General features: G+C 37.2%; 2 protein-coding genes across 3 annotated transcripts; one reads left to right on the forward strand and one right to left on the reverse strand.

Annotated features, from left to right (window-relative positions):
* Positions 1–13418: 13418 nt before the first annotated feature.
* On the reverse strand, positions 13419–16403 carry LOC112027945 (rust resistance kinase Lr10-like). 2 transcript variants are annotated; one of them, XM_065765967.1, is made up of 4 exons: positions 15511–16403; positions 15205–15240; positions 14476–14502; positions 13419–14188 (listed from the first exon to the last, which is right to left on the reverse strand). In XM_065765967.1, exons 1-4 carry the CDS (start codon positions 16352–16354, stop codon positions 13419–13421), a joined length of 1677 nt encoding a protein of 558 aa, XP_065622039.1. In that variant the 5' UTR covers positions 16355–16403. The 2 variants fall into 2 exon arrangements, with proteins under 2 accessions (XP_065622039.1, XP_065622040.1); XM_065765968.1 differs by lacking the exon at positions 14476–14502.
* A 186-nt stretch (positions 16404–16589) lies between these two features.
* Positions 16590–19657, forward strand: LOC112010744 (rust resistance kinase Lr10-like). Its single transcript, XM_065765965.1, has 3 exons — positions 16590–17369; positions 19006–19032; positions 19116–19657. The coding sequence occupies exons 1-3, from the start codon at positions 16712–16714 to the stop codon at positions 19655–19657; spliced, it is 1227 nt and encodes a 408-aa protein (XP_065622037.1). The 5' UTR covers positions 16590–16711.
* The last annotated feature ends 2404 nt before the right edge of the window (positions 19658–22061 follow it).

Genomic DNA, 22061 nt, shown 5'->3' on the forward strand with positions numbered 1-22061 from the left:
TAGTTACTATCAACTTTGAACAATCCCAATTAACTTCTTCTATTTGCACCCAATTCTGATATGGAAGAGGAGCTCAATGATAATCAGGCAAAGGATTCTTCCTAGTGTTGGGCTTGGTGATGATGTTTGGATTTGGGAGGGTTCCATTGTCTATGAGGTCTTGTATTTCATGCCTGAAGCAGAAGCACTTGTCAATTTTATGGCCAAGTTATTGATGGAAGTGGCAATATTCATTGAGGTTCCAAATAGGAGGTACAGGATTAGGCATAGGTGTGGGATCTAAGGGTTTGATGAATCCTTTGGAAGTTAATTTCTCATATGCTTGGGAAAGGATCATTCCTAGGTCGGAAAATTCTCAGCGGGCTTTCTTTGTGAAGCTTGGGTAGGCTAAAGTTTGATAAGGCATGATGGCACTCACAATTATTGATAATATCTTCAATCCTAGTTCCACAATCACACAACTCTCTAAAAGAACTAATAGGTGATGACAGGAGCCTACTATTATATGCTAGAAGCAAATTCTTGATGATCATGTCAATTTGGTCTTTCTCATTTGTCCTATTAACCACCCTAGAAGCCTTCCCTTTCCACCTTGTCATGTATTCAGAAAATGTCTCCCCTATTCCTTGCTTGGTAGTCTCCAAATCCCTTAGAGTCACATCAATCATAGTATTGAAGATGAATTGATCCACAAACAACTCTACTAGTTCATTCCATACCTTGGTCTTAGTTGGGTCCAAGCTATAGTACCACCTCGATACACCTCCAATAAGTGAGAGAGGGAAAGTGTGCAAAGCTTGCTTCTCATCCAATCCTTTCATTTCAGCAATGCTTAGACATCTTCTAACATGTTGCTTTGGGTCTCCAATCCCGTCAAACTTTTCTACATCAAAAATTTTGAACTTTGAAGGCAATGAAATGGGAGTCTTGGAACTTATGCCACCCATATTGTAGAGACAATGATCCATTCCTCAAGCCTTGCGAAAGGCTAGTTGCATCTTGTCCATCATTTCCTTCATGGCCACGGTATCTGTGATGAGCTTCTCAAATTGCTTGTTTCTTTTATATTCGGCCTTATCCCTTTCATCCCAATCTTCCCCTTCCTCTTCATCATGTATGGTTTTCTTGAGCTTGCTCTCCTTTAGCTTAGTGAGACGACCCCCCATCTTGTTAAGAGTGTCGCTTTGTTCTTCTATTTCATTGAATATCTTTTGTGTGGTTGTGTCATCAATTGGAGCAACCATTACTTCTTGAGATGCTTACCCTTGCAATGTCCCTTCTTGAAATACTTCTTCTTGATATGTTTCATCAATTTTGACCAAATGCATTCCATTCTTTTATGGGATCCAAATTGGAGTGAGGACGTGCTTTCTTGATATTGGTGGTGCAATGGTACCTAAAAAAGAAGTCTCATTTTATTAAGCCCATGTCCCAATTAAAAGGTTCTTTTATTAGATGTTCTTAGAAAAAATATTTAAGTCCATTTTAATGAAGGCTCAATTACAAAATCACTCATTTCCCTCTCATGAACCTTGCCCCTTATTTCATTAGGCTCTAGTCCATTTGCAATAAATCTCTCATCTTACTCTCATGGGCTTTCATTAGAATGTGCTTAGAGATTTCAACCCTTTGTCTCAAATATGGGCTAACAATGTATCCATCACCTTTGGGCTCTTCTTCTTTCCATTCATTATCATCATTTTTTTTAAGTAGCTCTCTAGTTAGAATATATTATAGCCTTCCTTTTGAAATCCATGAATTTCTCATTATTTTAGGCCTAAGCATGCAACGAGGAGGCCCAACATTAGGGAATTTCATATTGTCTTTGTAGGATGTTGGATGCTAAATTTATAGCATATTTGTTACCCTAGGCCCAAGGTTATTTTTCAAGAGGCCTCTTGATTTGGGCTTATGATAGCAATTAGGCTATGGTCTTATAAACCTTTCAAGTTAAGATATGCCTTTGGATTTTGGGATAAGCCTCTTATTTGTGAGAACTTCTTTTGTTTAATCCCAATATCTTAAGGTATGCCATAACATTTGGGTCATCCTTAAATATTTACATCTTTATTTTGTCCTTTAGAATTAGGTGAACACAAGATATATGGTTGAACAAACAAGAGATACAAAAAAGGGTACCCTTTCATGGATAAGATATAGGATCTCTCTAAGTGTGGATAGACTCCCTAGAGCTAAAAGGACAGATCACTAGGTTACTCACAAATAGATGGGTCGTGATTCCAACCGAGGGCCTAAGTGGAACTTTGTGGATTGGTGGCAAACTATTAACATGCTCAAAGCCCATCAAAGGCAATGGCACAGATTGTAAGTTGGTGGGATGAACTTCGAAAGACTTTGGCCCGAATGGAGCATACTCATCTTCCCACTCATCATCAACCGAGGTAAAATGGACAAAAGAACCAAGTGAAGTGTGTGCAAACAAGTATTGAACAAGCCTTTATTAAGATTAAGAAATAGGACACATTGGAATCAAACTCTTTATCCCCAGCGGAGTCACCACTATGGGTGCAATGTGTTTGAAGGGGAGTACACCTCGCCAAAGTGGACCAGGGTGGAGAAAATATAATAGAGCTGCCACCTAGTCTAGGTCTAGGAACCATATATATAACGCTCTTACATGGAAGGACTGATCTTACTACCAAAGTATGAGTTTAGAGTTTAGGTATGGGGATGGGAAGGTGTTAGGCACCCAACCCCACCTAACCCGTAGGTCGGTTTCCACTCATTGTATCTCACGTCTTTATCTTATTAAAGGCATATTCAACATTTCATCTTAAACTCACACACACTAACATTCATCTAACGATCAACATGGCATCAATCATCACAAAAACCCTAAAATACATCTATTATGGCAACTCACATCAAGCCTAGGATACATCTATCATGATATCATCACGTCACAAACCCTAGCATATTCCTATCAAGAAATCTCATCCCATATTTCATCCAAGGCAGCAAACAAGCAAGCATACATCACAAAGACAGTAACATAAGCATGTGGAGATCAAGTGATCATGTTATCACATCCAAGACAAACCTTGGTTACACATCCAATGTATACCATATTCATCAAATCCACAACCAAACACATATTCATGTGAATGCATGACTTACCTTACTTACATTATTACATCTCAGCACCTATGCATCAATGCATGGACATATCAATGTGTGTTTATGGCAAAGCAAAGAAAACATAAAAAGGGAAACCCTAATCTAACATATTAAAGGCAAACAAACAGATAAACATAGAAATAGAAATATAGACATGCGAAAATATGCTAGAACAGAGACATATTAGAAATATAAAATAAAGAAACGAAAGCAGAGAAGGTCGAATTAAGGTTTCTGGGCGTAAGTACGTGTACGCATACAAAGGGCCTATGTATGCAGCCCAAGTGCTGTATGCGTATGCATACTTCGAGTATGCGTATGCATGCAAGAAGCATGCACATGCATACACACCTAAAACCCTAACCCAGAAACAGCAAGAACAAAAATAGAGCAGAAACTTAAAATAATAAATCTAACAACTTAACATGATTTAAACGATAAAACAAAGAAAAAATAAGCTAAGCAAACATATTATAACTTAAATAAACTAGAAAAACAAAGAATAAAAAATATTAAAACAAGAAAAGGCAAAGAAATGAAAAAGGAAGATTAGAACTTATACCTCAAAAACAAAAAAGCTCTTTGGCTTGATTTTGACCGTAACCCTTAGTCAAACTATTCACAACCAAACAAAATTGATTAGTAAACTTCAAAATTCAAAGATCAAGACCATGAAAGGTCTCAATTAGAAAAAAATTGACTTAAAGATGTTTTGTGAAAAACACCTTCTTTGATTCACTATTTCTAGTGAATCTTAGGTTCTCCCTTAGGTTTTCCTGTGTGATTTGAAAAGGTACTATGTATGGCTTTTTATATTGAGAAAATTGGGGTTTGGAATGGCTCCCAGACGATGTGGGATTCATTCCAAACCTCACTTTAATGCAAAAACTTGCTTTAAATAGATTCTAGAACCACAACGTGTGTATGAATGCCAATGTATGCGTACGTGCGCATGAAACACGCATACGTGGGTTCGGAGCATGCATACGCATATGCATGTCTGCATACGCAAGTCCTAGGATTTCCATGGCCTTTATTTTCCAAAAATAGTTTTATTCATCTCATAGAAGAGTTATATTTTACATAAAAACCTTCCTCAAGTCAATTTAAGTTTAATTGGGCCCTAAACCAACCTTGGGCTTTAGAATTTTACCATCATTAGGGACCAAGTGCCCGAGTCGTAAAGGGTAAAAATAAGGTGTCTACATTGTTTTTCGAGTTCATGTCACACATTGGGTGCTTGGAGACGTGGCTTATTGTGTGCATTTTGTTTATAGGGTGAAGTGTAAGTGTGTGTGCATGTGTGTGTGTGTGTGTGTGTGTGTGTGTGTGTGTTTTTATTTTTATTTTTTATTTTTTGGAGTCACCATCAACCATTGATTTAATTTGTGATTGGTCACCTATTTCTAACTTGTTTTACCTAGTTAACTAAAAAAAAATTGTTTAAGGGTCTTTAGATTAATTAAGGCAAACCAGTGTCTTCGAACCAAAGATTCTTGGACACAGAAGCTCAATAACGAGTGTAGAATGTATTAGGCACAACACACCACCTATCCAAATGATGGAACCTGTAAGGACACAAAAATCAAACAGCCCAAGCCCACTTAGAATAGTGAGGATTGTGCAGCTCAACTAAGCCCAAATCAATAGATATTTGTAAGAAAGTGGGTTAAACAAAAAATGAGGGGGCTTAGCCCGAGGACAAAAATAGGGAAGGCCTCACCACAAATCAAAGTTTAAGTATATATAAGGCTTATCACAAGCTTGCCTGAGGAGGTAATTCTTACACAAAATGATACACTGTTCATTTTCTTCTCTCAATACTCTTATTCTGGTTTCTCTCTCTTTCCTTTCTTTTTTCTTGATCTCTTTCACCTGGAAGTTCCTCTACCTTATATACTTCTTAGTCGTTTACATCTTGGCCCTCCATCTCCACCCACCTAGGATCTTACTATGACACTTGTCCCCTTAAACTTCTGTTGAAGGTGGTAGAAGGAGTTGCTTAGCTATGAACTCCACTGTTCAGGTCACTTCCTCATCAATGCAACTGATAAAGCTGTTGTCAGTCATTTAATATGGAGGCAGTAGGATAACTTTCAATGGAGACTTCCCCTACTTTCCATGATTCTCTCTCTACACCTCATTCTACTCATCTAGACTTCCCAAAAATCTATTGTCTCTTCCCCTCCCACCCTTGGGTGGATCCCCTCTTTGGGCTTATGATGCCTTAATAATGACGATAACAGCTTATCAAACCCTTCCTCGGTCCTCAAGCCCCCACAATAGCCCCCTAAAACCTTGCTATTAACCCTGAGGTATAAAGTAAGGTTTTAGTCCTACCTTTTCCATGCGATACATGTTAAACGCATTCCCACATGAAAACGTCTCTTCAGATGTCTCTGGCATGTCCTTGACACTTCAGAATCTACGATCTCATATTTATTGTGTCAGGCGACTGCTTGTCCCCCCATGTTCCACAGCGCGATAATGATTCTACGGTCCTCACTTACTCGTATTTATGAGTGGGAACTTTACCGCTCATTTTTTACCTCTATATAAGGAAAGGGCGAGGCTAAATCTTCTCCATTTACTCATTTAGCCACTTTTTGTTGAAGCAATAGTCTGAGGAGAGATTCTTTCATTGCTTATAGGTGCGTCTAAATTTATTTTGCTCTTATACTTAGACTCCTTCTTGCCTATACCATAAGTTTCCATGGGTAGATTTGCTAGGTTAGTGGATACCACCGAAGGCATGGTCGCTTTTAGGTCTTAATATAGGATCCCTAACAGTATTGAACTCCAACACTATGAATTGGGCGAGTGGTTGGTCTTGAATAAACCTCCCGGCTCAGTAGTGATTCCAATGATCACCTATATAGAAGGCGGGATGGAAATCTCCATGGGTAGGGTTACCAAAGACTTCCTTATAAAATATAGGTTGTCTCCTACCCAATGCACCCCCAATGTTTTTAGGATCCTCAGTAACGTAGATATGATAAACCGTAAAATGGGGATCAAACTTACATGGCATGATGTAAACTGGGTATACAATTGCCAAAAAGGGAAGGAAACAAATTACTATATTAAATGTAGGGTACCTTCCGTTAGGCTAATCTCTTGTATGCTTAAGTCCAACAAGGGCATGGACAAGGACTTCATCATCGTCTCAGGAGATTGGCAAGATGGTTTGCATTGTCCCACCCAAGAGGGGGAACCAGGTAGGGTTCCCATTAAAATTAGATGTGTGTAGGGTTTTTCTTACTTACATCAATAAAATTTTTGTGAAGGTTTTTTTTTTTATCTATGACTTATGTTGTTAGTTCACTTACAGACGAACATCACACCGCCCCGACCAAGAACTTCATAAACTTTCACAAACTCAACCGAATCCTAAGATTAGAAATATTCCTTTATAAGGACGGTTAGCTTCGAGTGGTACACGTGATCCTCGGTTTCAACCCTATTTCCAAATGTTTCCAAAGTCCCAAGCATGTGATTAGAGCTAAAGACTCCAGGCTAGCGTTGATCGATGTAGCAGTCCCGGGTTTTCTACTAACATAACCTCCTCTAGCTTGAACCAAAGACGCTCAACTCCCAGCCCCACTTGTAACCAAACTCCTCTACTCCCAAGAGCCTCCTATTCCTTCAAACAATGAAGTTTAGGAGCCCATTCCTAAATCCATCCAGGAAGTGACAAATAGGGACTTTGAAATCTTCTACCAATAAAAGGACTCCGAACACCTTTCTAATACCTCCCAACGCCGCTTACTCCCTGCTCAACTAAGCACCATCCAAGAGGAAGCCAACATACATGAAAGGATGGTGCTCGAGGAAAATACCCCACATTTGCTAGCATTGCTCACTACTCATGCTAGGGGTGCCCAACCACCAACTCCTACCCCCACGCGCGCATCCTTTGGTGATGCCACGAATAAAAAGAAGAAAATAGTACAATGAGGTAAAGGCCTTGAGAATGCTAAAGAGGGGGAAGTTACACGCTTTTCCCAGCAGCCCACAAACAAGGAAGCCCAAACTACTAGGGCTCAGCAAAAGAAAAGTGTTCCTTCTAGTGCCTCCCAAGGAACTAAAGGGCAACAACAGCCAAAGGCCTCTACCTAGAGGCCTTCTTTCGTGCTAAGTTCAGGGAACCCTGTCATGGATGATGCCAACCTCAGGGATACCCAGAAGAGGAGGTTGGGCATCCTAGCTTAATGCCTCGAAAAGGCCCTCCTTTTACCCCGAGGACATGCAAGAGTTCTGGTCCTTCTGAAAGCGCAAGGTCTTCCTGTCATTAAAAAGAGATTGAATCCTGATCCTTAGTAATTTTGCAATCCGTGCAAGCAGCCTTTATGGCTAAAGAATGGGTGGACCACACCCTTGGACAAGCTCGCTAGGCTGAAGGCAAGCTAGAAGCAACTAAAAGGGCCCACGAAGAGACTAATAAGGCGCTCAAAGAGACCCTCTCCCAACTGACCATGACTAAGACTACCCAAAGTCTAACTACCTAACTCAGGGACGTCACTCAAGCCTTTTTCCTTAAGGTATGGGGTCAAGCCCTCACTGTAGCTAGGGTTAGCACTGTGTTAGAGCTTAGAGCCCCTGATAGAGTGTAATACCCCCCTCCCCAGCCTTGCGCTTGGTCTCCAGCCTCTCTCAGTCTTCAGCTAATCCTAGCTTAGCCTCTGCCTCTGACCCAGTCAGCCCGCTACTACTCCAGCTGCCACNGTGTTGTGTGAATCTTACAAGAATGTTATACCTGTTGTTTTACTCTTTTCTGTCACACATGCGTTTATGCGTTTGTTGAGTATTTCAGGATTATACAGGTTGATTCAACTAAGCTGCTGTCTACACTTGCAACTGATGGATAGTAGTTAGGCTGAATTTGATTTTATGAGCATTATCTTTGTAAAGGGCTTTTTACTTGTAAAACTTTGAGCTTTTAATTATGGTTTTGTCACGGATTGCCAAAGGGGGAGTTTGTTAGGTTCTAAGGTCTTAGGATTTTATGTATTTAGAACTCTAATTTGTATTGTTGGCAAACCACGATCAAAACATTGTATTTAGTCTTGTTTAAGCTTGCTCAAAGTTGGTTTATTATTGTACAGTTGGAATCGAGTGGCTGCAGAAGTACTTGGGACTTTTGACCTGGCTCGATCGATTGAAGAATAGACTCGATCGATCGAAAATCGCACAGGTTGATTATTCTGTAGAATTTCCAACTCAGCCCTACCTCATTAAACGTTTAGGGTTTTGTGTTTTTACCCTAGGTATATAAACTAAACCCTAGCCACGTTTTTGAAGGTTGTCCATATTGCTTTGTTGCTCATACATTGCTGTTTTGTGTGAATCTCTTGTGAAATATTTGAGGAGCTTTCCTTTACACAAAACTTAGGGTTTTCAAGGTAGAGATGATTTCAACATCCTGAAGATCATTACAGTTGCAACCATTGGAACTTAAAAGAAAAGCAAGCGGGGAGCTTGTAGCTGATTGAGGAATTAAAGAAAGAAGTAGTCCGTGGACTCGGAGCCTGCGCGTGGTCGTGTCAGGAAGTTCTACTGGTGGGTAGCATTAGGAAGTCGAGCGGGGAGCTTGTAGTCCTTTTGTAAGAACTTCAATTCTTTCATAGTGAATTCCGTTTTGCCTTAAGGATCGGTGGGTCAAATCCTCCCCAGGTTTTTACCGTGTGGTTTCCTGGGTGATCATATCTTGTGTTCTTTATTTTCGCTGCATTATTATTCTTGATATGATTGTTTGGATTGTTTTAACCTAGAATTGCTTAATTTGACTAAGTAACAACTTGGCTAATTAATCTAGGCTACGCAATCTGGTAGTTTAAAGGGTTTAAATTCCTGTCAATGAACAATAAAGTTTTTTGATCATTCAACTTTCCTGAATTAAAAAATATATTAAAATCAAATCCTTCCAACTCGACTTTCAAAATATAATGACACTTCTATTAGAAACATAAAAAATATATATCAATTACGTTATAAGCTTTTTGTGAATTTATTAACTGTAGGGTAAAAAGCTTATTGGATGATAAGAGACTCAATAACAATATGAACAAGTTTGGTGTTGACCAACCTGGAAAATAGCTTCTGTTCACAAAAACTTGAAAATGACTTTTTGCAAGTTGTGTCATGTCATCGCTATCTTTCTTCCTCTTTTTTTGATAAACTACAGTATATATTAAAATCTAAAATATGGGGAATAGATAAACGTGCCATGCTTTTTATTTGTGAGTAATTTTCACTCAATGGCAAAAGACTTCTTGAGCCACCTGTATCTGTGAGTAATTTTCACTCAATGGCAAAAGACTTCTAGAGCCAGCTGGTGTCTGAGATTTCTTCTAAAGGAGTAAGTTTAAGATTTTTTTAATATTATTCACTCTTTTTATGGGATGTACTCGACGACTTTTAGCGAAATAAAAATTAAAACTTTCAAACAAAAATCAGAAGTTAGGTGCAATAGTATTCCAAAATTTGTTTCTTTTTTGGTAGAATCAATATATTTTTCATCCACATGAATTGATTGAAATTTGCAACAAAAATTCTAATATTTAGTATTTGTTTCAAATGTTAAATTGCACTAGCACTCCTTGAACATTCAAGTTGTTCCATTAAGGCTCCATAATCATGTTTTTTTTTTCCTTTTTTGCGGGAGGGGGGGGGGGGTGTTGGTCATTTTGGTACAATATCATTGATACTATATCAATCGTTTTCTGCCAAAATGGAACACCCAGTCTCAGAACACACATGGATCTCAGGTGAGACAAAATGTTTTTGCATTCAATAATGAAAAAATGAAGGAAATATTGAGAAAACCAAGGATGAAAGTAGGAATTTGACTTTGAGGAACCAAAACATGAACAATAAAATTTTTGATCATTCAACTTTCAAGAATTAAAAAAAATATTAAAATCAAATCCTTCCAACTAGACTATCAAAATATAAAGACATTTTTATTGGAAGCACAGAAAAAAATATATCAATTACGTTATAAGCTTTTTGTGAATTTATTAACTGTAGGGTAAAAAGCTTATTGGATGATGAGAGACTCAACAAAAATATGTACAAGTTTGGTGTGGACCAACCTGGAAAATAGCCTCTTTCACAAAAACTTGAAAATGACTTTTTGCAAGTTGTGTCATGTCATCGCTATCTTTCTTCCTCTTTCTTTGATAAACTACAGTATATATTAAAAACTAAAATACAGGAATAGATAAACGTGCCATGCTTTTTATTTGTGAGTAATTTTCACTCAATGGCAAAAGACTTCTTGAGCCACCTGTATCTGTGAGTAATTTTCACTCAATGGCAAAAGACTTCTAGAGCCAGCTGGTGTCTGAGATTTCTTCTAAAGGAGTAAGTTTAAGATTTTTTTAATATTATTCACTCTTTTTATGGGATGTACTCGACGACTTTTAGCGAAATAAAAATTAAAACTTTCAAACAAAAATCAGAAGTTAGGTGCAATAGTATTCCAAAATTTGTTTCTTTTTTGGTAGAATCAATATATTTTTCATCCACATGAATTGATTGAAATTTGCAACAAAAATTCTAATATTTAGTATTTGTTTCAAATGTTAAATTGCACTAGCACTCCTTGAACATTCAAGTTGTTCCATTAAGGCTCCATAATTATGTTTTTTTTTCCTCTTTTGCGGGAGGGGGGGGGTGTTGGTCATTTTGGTACAATATCATTGATACTATATCAATCGTTTTCTGCCAAAATGGAACACCCAGTCTCAGAACACACATGGATCTCAGGTGAGACAAAATGTTTTTGCATTCAATAATGAAAAAATGAAGGAAATATTGAGAAAACCAAGGATGAAAGTAGGAATTTGACTTTGAGGAACCAAAACATAACAATAAAAATTTTTGATCATTCAACTTTCAAGAATTAAAAAAAAATATTAAAATCAAATCCTTCCAACTAGACTATCAAAATATAAAGACATTTTTATTGGAAGCACAGAAAAAAATATATCAATTACGTTATAAGCTTTTTGTGAATTTATTAACTGTAGGGTAAAAAGCTTATTGGATGATGAGAGACTCAACAAAAATATGTACAAGTTTGGTGTGGACCAACCTGGAAAATAGCCTCTATTCACAAAAACTTGAAAATGACTTTTTGCAAGTTGTGTCATGTCATCGCTATCTTTCTTCCTCTTTCTTTGATAAACTACAGTATATATTAAAAACTAAAATACAGGAATAGATAAACGTGCCATGCTTTTTATTTGTGAGTAATTTTCACTCAATGGCAAAAGACTTTTGAGCCACCAGTATCTGTCAGTAATTTTCACTCAATGGCAAAAGACTTCTAGAGCTAGCTAGTGCCTGAAATTTCTTCTAAAGGGGTAAGTTTAAGTTTTTTTTTATTATTATTCACTCTTTTTATGGGATGTACTCGACGACTTTTAGCGAAATAAAAATTAAAACTTTCAAACGAAAATCAGAAGTTAGGTGCAACAATATTCCAAAATTTGTTTCTTTTTTGGTAGAATCAATATTTTTTTCATCCACATGAATTGATTGAAATTTTCCGCAAAGATCCTAATATTTAGTATTTGTTTCAAATGTTAAATTGCACTAGCACTCCTTGAACATTCAAGTTGTTCCATTAGGGCTCCATAAGTATGTTTTTTTTTTGCCTGGGGGGGAGGGGGTGTTGGTCATTTTGGTACAATATCTATGATACTATATCAATATTTAGGCCCCTGTCTATTAGTGCCCAGTCCATTTTCTACTAAATGGAACACCCAGTCTCAGAACACACATGGGTTTCAGGTGAGACAAAATGTTTTTGCTGTCAATAATGAAAAAATGAAGGAAATATTGAGAAAACCAAGGATGAAATTAGGAATTTGACTTTGAGGAACCAAAACATGAACAATAAAAATTTTTGATCATTCAACTTTTAAGAATTAAAAAATATATATTAAAATCAAATCCTTCTAACTCGACTATCAAAATATAAAGACATTTTTATTAAAACATGTTAGGTTCTAAAGATTTAGGAATTTTTGTATTTAGAACTCTAATTTGTATTGTTGGCAAACCATGATCAAAACAGGTTGTTTAGTCTTGTTTAGACTTGCTCAAAGTTGGTCTTTCATGTAAAGGTTGAATCAAGTGGCTGCAAGATGCATTGGTGCATTTCAGCTTGGCTCGATCGATCGAAGGAAAGGCTCGATCGATCAAATCTCGGAAAGAATGTTTTCCTGCAGAAAATTCCAGCTCAGCCCTAACTCATTAAACGTTTTGGGTTTTCTGTTTTTACCCTAGGTATATTAAGAAAAACCCTAGCCACGTTTTTAGAGTGGCTCCAGTTGAGTTGTTGCTCATACTTTTCTGTTTTGTGTAAATCTCTTGTGAGATCTAGAGGAGTTTGCCTTTACACAAAGCTTAGGGTTTTCAAGGTAGAGATTACTTCAACATCTTGATGATCAACTCGGTTGCTACCATTGAAGCTTAAAGAATATCAAGCGTGGGTACTTGTAGCTGATTGGAGAATCCAAGAAAGAAGGAGTCCGTGGATTCAGAGCTTGCACGTGGTCGTGTCAGTAAGTTCTACTGGTGGGTAGCATTAGGAAGTCAAGCGGGGAGCTTGTAGTCCTTCTGTATGAACTTCGATTCTTTCGCATAGTGGATTCAGGTTTACCTTTGGGATAGCTAGGTCAAATCCTCCCTATGTTTTTACCGTGTGGTTTCCTGGGTGATCATATCTTGTGTTATTTACTTTTCCGCTGCTTTATATTCTTGATATGATTATTTGATTGTTTTAACCTAGAATTGCATAATTTGACTAAGTAAAAACTTGGCTAATTAACTAGGCTACTCAATCTGGTTGTGTTTTAAGGGGTCTAAAACCGTTCAAGTGGTATCAGAGCCAGTAGCTCTCTTGTTAGAGATTTTTTGATCTCTGAGCTGATCTTTGACCCCTGTTGTCATGGAGCATGGACACTCTCTTGTTGTTCCTCCTCATTTTGATGGGAATAACTTTGCTTATTGGAAAGTAAGGATGAAAGCATTCCTGAAATCCATTGATGAGAGAGTTTGGAATTCCGTTTAATACGGATGGCAGAAGCCCACTACTCCTGTGAGTGAGTGGCAAACTTCTAAAAAAGAAGCAGCAGGCTCCAATAGCAAAGCTATGAATGTCATCTTCAATGCTGTTTCTATGGAGGAATTTAAGAGGATCTCTAACGTTGAGGTTGCTCATACTGCTTGGAAAATCCTCCAAACTGTGCATGAAGGCACAAAGGCAGTTAAGAAATTTCCAACAATAACATGCCAAAACTATAAACATCAGCTTTATAGGAGACCCCTCCAATGTTTTTATAGAACAACTCTGGAGCCATATATCCTAGTGTTCCCCTTGCAGCAGTCAAAGACACTATACTATCATCTATTGGATAAAGTTTTGCAAGTCCAAAATCAGAAATTTTTGGGGTGAAGTTCTCATCAAGAAGAATGTTATGAGGCTTGATATCAAAATGCAAAATTTGCAGGTCACATCCTCGATGCAAATATTCAATTCCACGAGCCACTCCAAGAGAAATATCGTACGTTTTCTCAATACTTAAGGTGATATTCCTTTCTTGAGAAAAAATGTATTTGTCAAGAGAACTATTAGGCATGAATTCGTATATAAGGGCACGCTTTAGTCCTTCAACACAGTAGCCAATAAGTTGCACCACATTCTTGTGGTGAATTCTTCCGATTGTGGCAACTTCATTGATAAACTCTTGACCGTTTGCTTTAGACTTACCTAACATCTTTATAGCTACAAGATGGCCACTTTGAAGCTTTCCTTTATATACAGAACCATAGCCTCCTTCACCCAATTTATCTTTGAAACCTTTGGCCATCTTCCTAATTTGTGAGAAAGAGTACCTAATTGGCACGAGGCTATTTTGGCTTTGCAGAAATTCTTCGACAACGTCATACATTGATAAATGCCTTCTACGCCACTTATATATAAAAAATGCAATAATACAAGGAATCCCCAACACAATTTTTGCTGCAAGTTGTAGTCCTGTGTTGGAACATCACAAAAATAATTACTATAAGAAAACAAATTCGTTCCCGTAATTAATGCTCTCATCACTTCTAGTTTTTGGTTGAAAACATAACTACGACTTACAACTAATTAACCGCATTCATGAATCGTAATAATCAAGAAAAACAAGTGCTGTATATTTCGTGTAAATATCACTTTCATTTTTATCTTCTCGCAATGTGCTACTTCAAACTCAAAGTCTTAATGATCTGCTAAAAAAATTAAATAAAGAAGATCAAAGAAGTGACACAGGTTTTTCTTACCTACGGCTGCCGCTGCCACCAAAGTAACTGCAAGATATATAAGAAAGATGAATTTTTTTTTTCTTCTAACATAAATTAAATTAATTAATCAATGAAATAAATGACATAAATAACTTCAAATGTCCAGGGCATAATAAATCAACTTTAAGTCATTAACAACTTTCCCCTGGCCCTTACCAAAAGAAAAAATAGGAACATGCTAAACCAGTACTACATGTTTTACAACATAAATCTTACAAACTGATATCACAATTAATGTAATTGGTGGACTTTAATGGTTTCAAAAATAAATATTTGAATTGCCTATTAGTGATTGGGATTCATGAATAATACAGTTAGTTGAGACTGATAAGTTAAAAATAAAAATAAAAATAAAAAACGGCTGGGAGTGAAGAATTTGACAATCCTCCATTGAGACTAAAAAGTAAAATTTTAATTAAGTTATAGAAAATGTGCAAACATGCATAGATTCCGAACTCTTTGTTATCGCAGAACCAGAGAGATGATAGGTGCAAATTTTTAATGGAAAGAAGAAGCTAATTTCTTAAGGAATTCCATATTTTCCCTTTTCATTTCCTCATACCTAAAAAGTTTGAGATCAATTTGTTGCCCGAGTACATGGTTATTGCTCTGCGTGTGTCATCACTAGGCACAATTACTCATGCAATTTTAATTCCATTGTCCATTCCAAATTATCCTTCAAACAACTTTTTCAGATAGAAACCTCACCTCTGACAAAATATAGGATAATGTAAGGGAATCCGCCTGCTTTGACAAATAAAAGGATATAACATCAGCATTTGGAACCTTAAAATTAAAAACCAAATCATTATAATTAAACTACAATAAATATTACCCTACCATGCTAATTAGATTAATCGGTTTTGATTTTTGCTATAGAATTTCAATACATGAATGGTTTGTGGCAGTGGAGAAATGAAAGAGTTCAGAAAAGAAGGAAATGTGCAGAAGGAAAACAGTGGGCAACAACACGGTATGAATTTAATTTATGGCTTTCTTTCTAGAATTATTTACCTATGCAATGAACGTGGTTCCCGTCATCGAGGTAGCAATCATCATCGCTCCATCTTCTGCAATGACTTTTACAAGTACCTGTGAGCCATGAAAGTTCAAAACCGTAAACCAATTCATTGGGGACGTCTGCACAGGAAATATTGATTCGGTCATCATTTCCTGGCCAAGATGTTATGAACATCTGCTCTACTTTGCACAAGTCCACCACATCGGTTGCGTTCGTTCTACCAAACTTAACATATCTATATCTCTTGAAATGAGAAATAGAAGAGTTGGAAGAGTACTGATCTCCATTGCCAATATTGCAAGTAGAAGCGTCCAAATAGAATGTAGAATTCACTGGTTTTTCACAGCTCATCCAAACCACACTCCATGATAGTTCGGGAGTGGAAATCCAATAGTAGTCTATCTTCGGCAGATAAGTGGTATATGCAGAACGATATTGACTGAAATTATGGCGATTTAAAGAATAACTCGGGGTGGAGGAGTAATTACCCTTCTGTATACCTGAGTACACAATCCGGATAGTGTAGTTATTGTAATTGATTTCCTTTACGTAGTATCTTCTTTCAAATAAGGATAGCACCGTATGATTGTTCTCACACGAAAGTTCATACTTTGAGTACCCGCAGTTTTCTGGGTCGTTCTTCAATCGAAACGGAAAGCTTATGTTGTGGATGTTGCCACAGGAAGAAGAGGCACAGTGATGATTAACCTTAGCAGTAGCACTACAAGTTTCATGGACTAGAACAAAAGCAATAAAGGCCGTGAGTACTGCACTCAACGCTAATCCTCTTGCCATTGAGGTAGGTTGAGAGGAATTTTTCCGATAGTACATAAACATATATAATAAAAACTTCTTTCTGTGGTACCGTGTTGAAAATATCTTCCCACAAGAAAGTGAAAATTAGAGTTTCCACTGAATGAAGGTGAAGCGCAGTTTCGTGGTAGTCAAACAATATCAACATCAATATCTGGCGTTAGCACACACGTCATCATCATAATAATTTGACAGTTATTAATTTTTTTTTAAAACTTTTTTTTTTACATTTAGTTAAAATAATCACACACTAGCACGCTTGTTATTAATTACTCCAAATTTGTTAGGAGTAGGTGAGGATTCCATAATAATCCATATACTCTCCATCTAAGTTAGTCTTTTGATATCTGGGAGTGCGAGAAGCCTTTCCAGACCACAGATATGGATATTTCCCTAAGATTAGTTATCCCAACCTTACTGTTGTTTGTGCTTTTCATAGTAGACCTTGGCGAAGGCCACAATTGGTGTCCCGTACGGTGTGGAGACCATGGGCCAGACATCCGACCTCCTTTCCTACTCAGCAAAAACAGGCAGCCAGACCAGCACGGTGGCTTTGATCTCTACTGCAATGATAAAGATGATACGGTGCTTGAGCTGTCAACTTCAGTAAAAGCCTTCGTTAAACACATTGATTACAAATCTCAGTCAATTACAGTAACTGACTCAGATAATTGCTTTCCACGGAAAATTCAGGAACTCAATTTATCTTCCACTCCTTTCCAATTCACAAATTTTCTTTATAACTATTCCCTTTTCAGTTGTACGCCAGATACAGAATCTTCTTATTATCTTATTCCTTGTCTTAGTAGCTTTTCAACCTCAGTTTATGCTTTCCCTTCAGAGAGAGACATCGACGACTTGTCCATATTATCATGTACAAAGATGTATAGCGTTTCATCAGTTCCATTTTATATATGGCGTTCTCATTCTTTTCAATTGACATGGTCCGGATCGGAGTGCGGACGCGGTGAAGTGAAAGGCAAGAACTGTAGATTCGAGGAAAATAGCTCTGATGTGAGAACTGAGTGCAAAGACAAAGGTACGTATTGTATTATTTCTACCCAATTTCCACTTCTATAATCACATAAGTACTTCACGTTTCAAGCCAACATGTATTTGATTTTATCAACCTCAGTTTATAAATGCTCTGCGACGGTAATTTCCTGTAACCAGTCATGGGGTGCTAAGTTGTGCCTCAATTGTTATGAATCAGCCCCCAGGTCACCAGTCACGTACCACCACGTCACTGGTGGCTTCCAGGAACCCACCCCATCACAGCTGGTCACCAGTCACCTTCTTCTTTGTTTCGTATCGTCCTCTGTTTCTTCCTTCTTTTATTTTCTGTGTTGTCTGCCCATTTGAACTTCACTGCTTTGTTAGTTAATTTGTTTTGTGTCATTTTTTAATTATATCTTTTTTTTATAACATTAATCGTATCTTTTTGTTTGTGAACTTCACGTGATTATCAATTATTTTTTCAACTTATTCCCTTTATTAATTTGTTATTCTTAATAATATTAAATTGATATTTGGGCTTAAAAGATTGACGTACTAATTAAGATGAAAGACTTTTAATTTTAACACCCTTAATCAATATATATATCAGAAATTCTAAAACAATACTGAAATAGGCCCGTATTTCTGATAAACAAAATGGAACGCAGTCCAAAAAGGTACTCATAACATTAGACTATTCATTCTTAAGGTGTAATTTTTCCTTCCAACCAAAATAACATTATTTTAGAAGTCAGCTTGTTTCACAAGAAAAATTATCTATAAAGCAATGTAGTGCTCCTTTGTCTCACATGATTAATGAATCTTACCATAAATTTAATTAGTATTTAGTAAGACTTACTGATTAATGGATCTCACCATAAATTTAATTAGTATTTAGTAAGACTTACTAATTATGTGTTAGGAGGAGGTATAAATTATACTTTGCCTAATACTGAATAATTACTATATGTGTCTCAAAAGAATTTGAATAGGATGGTAGCTCATCAGTTGGTACCAAAACTCGAGGTATCAACATAAAATTTAGCTAAAGTTTAATGCAAGTGTGGTTAATTGATTAATTAAGGAAAATCCATTGCTTAGCACATTAGACCTCTTAACATCCTAAACATGAAAACAAAGTCAGAATGCAATATTACCTTGCTAATAAGAATGATTATTTAGGAGTACAATAGCATGGTACTTTAGCACTTTACTAAATACTTACTTGTGTCTCAAAAGAACTTGAATAAGCTTGTAGCCCATCAGTTGGAACCAAACTTTGCGATATCAACATAAATTTTAGCTAAAAATACTAGCATAAGTGAGGTAATTGTTTAATTGAGGAAAACTCGTTGCTTAGAACATTAGACCTCTTAAAAGCCTAAACATGAACTCAAAGTCTAAGTGTAATATTACCTTACTAATAAGAGTAATTATTTAGTGTTTAAGGAGTACCACGACTTGATACTTCCTCATCTCATATAATAATTAATCCCACTAATTAAAATTCATGATGGAATCCATCATTCATGTAAGAGAAGAGAGTATCACGTCGCTGTATTTTAACAATACCATATTATTTTTCTACTAATAGTGATAGAAATTTTACACACAATTACTTTTTATTTTCTCTTTTGATATGTGTAATAAAAAGCTGATCATATTAAAATATTTTACAGGTACATTAACAAAAATAGTGATAACTGGTGAGTTTTCTGTTGGCCATTTTTGAAAATTTACGGTAAATTATTTTTTATTTTCTAGACTCACGAATATGTTTAACATGCAGGTTCCATCTTGGGGTCATTTTTTTTTGTACTAGTAGTCTATGCACTCTACCGTGTCTATCGCTATGACAAAATAGAGAAAGAAAATCAAGCTAGGATTGAAATGTTTTTGGAGGATTACAAAGCTCTCAAGCCCACAAGGTACTCATATAATGATGTTAAAAGAATTACAAATCAATTTACTGAGAAGTTAGGACAAGGAGCCTATGGAACAGTGTTCAAAGGAAAGTTTTCAAATGAAATCCATGTAGCCGTGAAGATCCTGAACAGTTCCAAGGGCAATGGGGAAGAATTCATAAATGAAGTGGGAACAATGGGTAGAATCCACCATGTTAATGTGGTTCGCTTGGTTGGCTTCTGTGCAGATGGATTTAGAAGAGCTCTAGTCTATGAGTTCTTACCTAATGATTCACTAGAGAAGTTCATTTCCTCAGTAGATTCTAACCGTTTCCTTGGTTGGGAAAAGCTACAAGACATTGCTCTCGGCATAGCAAAAGGAATTGAATATCTTCACCAAGGATGTGATCAAACGGGGAGCTTGTAGTCCTTCTGTATGAACTTCGATTCTTTCGCATAGTGGATTCAGGTTTACCTTGAGGATAGCTAGGTCAAATCCTCCCTAGGTTTTTACCGTGTGGTTTCCTAGGTGATCATATCATTGTGTCTTTTATTTTCTGCTGCCTTATTATTTTGATATGATTATTTGATTGCTTTAACCTAGAATTGCATAATTTGACTAAGTAACAACTTGGCTAATTTATGTAGGCTAACCAATCTGGTTGTTTTAAGGAGTCTAAAACCGTTCATAACCTAATTAATTACCCTCACTATCCTATTCAACATGAAATGAACTTTGAGGAAGTTACTAAACTAACACTTAGGGTGATTTGTAACCATATTTTGACACTTGGTAAAAATTTCAAACAACACTTACCTTACCTTGGACTTAAAATACTAAAAGACCAATATGTCTTGTGCTAGTAATCCTAGGAAGCAAGCAAGACTTATGGTTCTATCTGATACTTAGAAAATTCCATGTAATTGCTAACTTGTTCAAGGTTTGTGACCCGAGGAGCCAAACAAGACCAAGATTCCGTTTAACACTTAGAAACTTTTTTCCATAAAGGTTAATTTACCCAAGGTTTATGACCCGAGGAATCAAACAAGACCGAGGTTCTATTTAACACTTAGAAACTTTTTTCCACAAAGGCTAATTACTCCCTTGTCATACCCTTGCTTAAGCCCTTGCTGATAATGTGATATCTTCACTGCAGCCACATCCCTTCTTTCCTCAACCACATCTAAGCTATATGAGAGCAAGTGGTTATTTTCCTCAACACTAAACTAATATGTCATTAGGGTCAGGAGCCTTGACTCAATAGGGATTACTACTTTTGCCCCATAAGTCATTGAAAAATGAGTCTCTCCAGTTGATCTTCGGGGCGTGGTGCGATAAGTCCACATCACGTGGGGCAATTCATCCACCCGCTTTCCCTTTGCATCATCCAACCTTTTCTTCAACCTAGATACTATGACCTTATTAGTAGCCTCAACCTGACCATTCCCTTGCGGATAAGCAAAAGGAAAATACCTATTCCTGATCCCCAACTCCCTATAATATCTTCGAAAGGCTTTACTATCGAACTAAAGACCATTGTTCGAGATCAATGTGTGTAGGACTCCAAACCTGGTGACAATATTCCTCCAAATAAACCTCTTAGCATCCATGTCCCTAATATTAGCCAAAGGCTCAACTTCTACCCACTTAGTAAAATAATCTGTCCCAACGAGGAGCCACTTTTGGTTTCCTATGGCTCAGGGAAATGATCCTACAATATCTAAGCCCCACAAGACAAATGGCCAAAGACTGGAAAGTAGGTTCAAAAGCCCTCCAAGTTGGTGTATATTTGAAGCGTACCTCTAACACTGATCACACTTCCTTACATAATCTTGAGAAGCTTTTTACATGCTCAGCCACCAATATCCTTGATTAAAGGTCCTATGGGCCAAAGACCTCCCTCTTGTATGACTTCCACATATTCCCTCATGCAACTCCTCTAACAAGGGCTCTACTTCCTCAAGATGCACACATTATAATAAGGTCCTGAATGAGAGCGCCTATATAACTTATGCTCTTCGGATAACCAATAGCGAGGTGTCTTCCTACGTATTTTCTTTACCTCGCCTTTATCCTCGGGTAACAAACCTTGCGCCAAGAAAGTAACCAATGGGTCCACCTAGCTTGGCCCCGCCTAGATACTGTGCACACCAAGCAAAGGCTTCTTAACAAGACTAGAATCAGCCATATCTTCAACAATAACAATTTGAGGTAAATTTGACCCTAGGGATGTTGCCAGTATAGCCAAAGATTCTGGATGAGAGTTCTGTCCTCTCAAAATTTGCTTTAGAGCAAAGTTCTTGAAATGGGCCTGAGCCAGTCTAACTTTAGCAAGATATCCCTGCATTCGCTCATCCCAAGCCTCAAACTCCCCGTTGAATTGGCCCACCACCGACCAGAAATCTGAATATAGCTCTATGACCTAGCCTCTCAATTGATTAACCATTGCATTCCAGTTACAAAGCCTTGTACTCGGCTTCATTGTTCGTAGCTAGGAAACCCAACTGCAATGACTTTTCCATCACCAGCTTCTCGGGAGTTATTAATACAACTCCTACCCCTGCTCATTTTTGGTTGGTTGCTCCATCAGTGTACACCTCCCAAGTGGGGACAACGGAGAACAAGATTGTCATAGTCTCCACTATTCCTTTTCCCTCATCGTCTACACTTTTTGTAAACTCCACCATGAAATCTGCTAAGACCTATCCTTTTATTGCAATACGAGGCATATATCTAACATCATAAGCACCAAGCATGGTCCCCCATTTAGCAATTCTGCCCATGTAATCCAATTTTTGAAAGAGTGCTTGCAAGGGAAGCTGGGTGAGCA

This window comes from Quercus suber, unplaced genomic scaffold (assembly GCF_002906115.3).
Source record: "Quercus suber isolate HL8 unplaced genomic scaffold, Cork oak 2.0 scaffold_668, whole genome shotgun sequence".
Lineage (NCBI taxonomy): Eukaryota > Viridiplantae > Streptophyta > Magnoliopsida > Fagales > Fagaceae > Quercus > Quercus suber.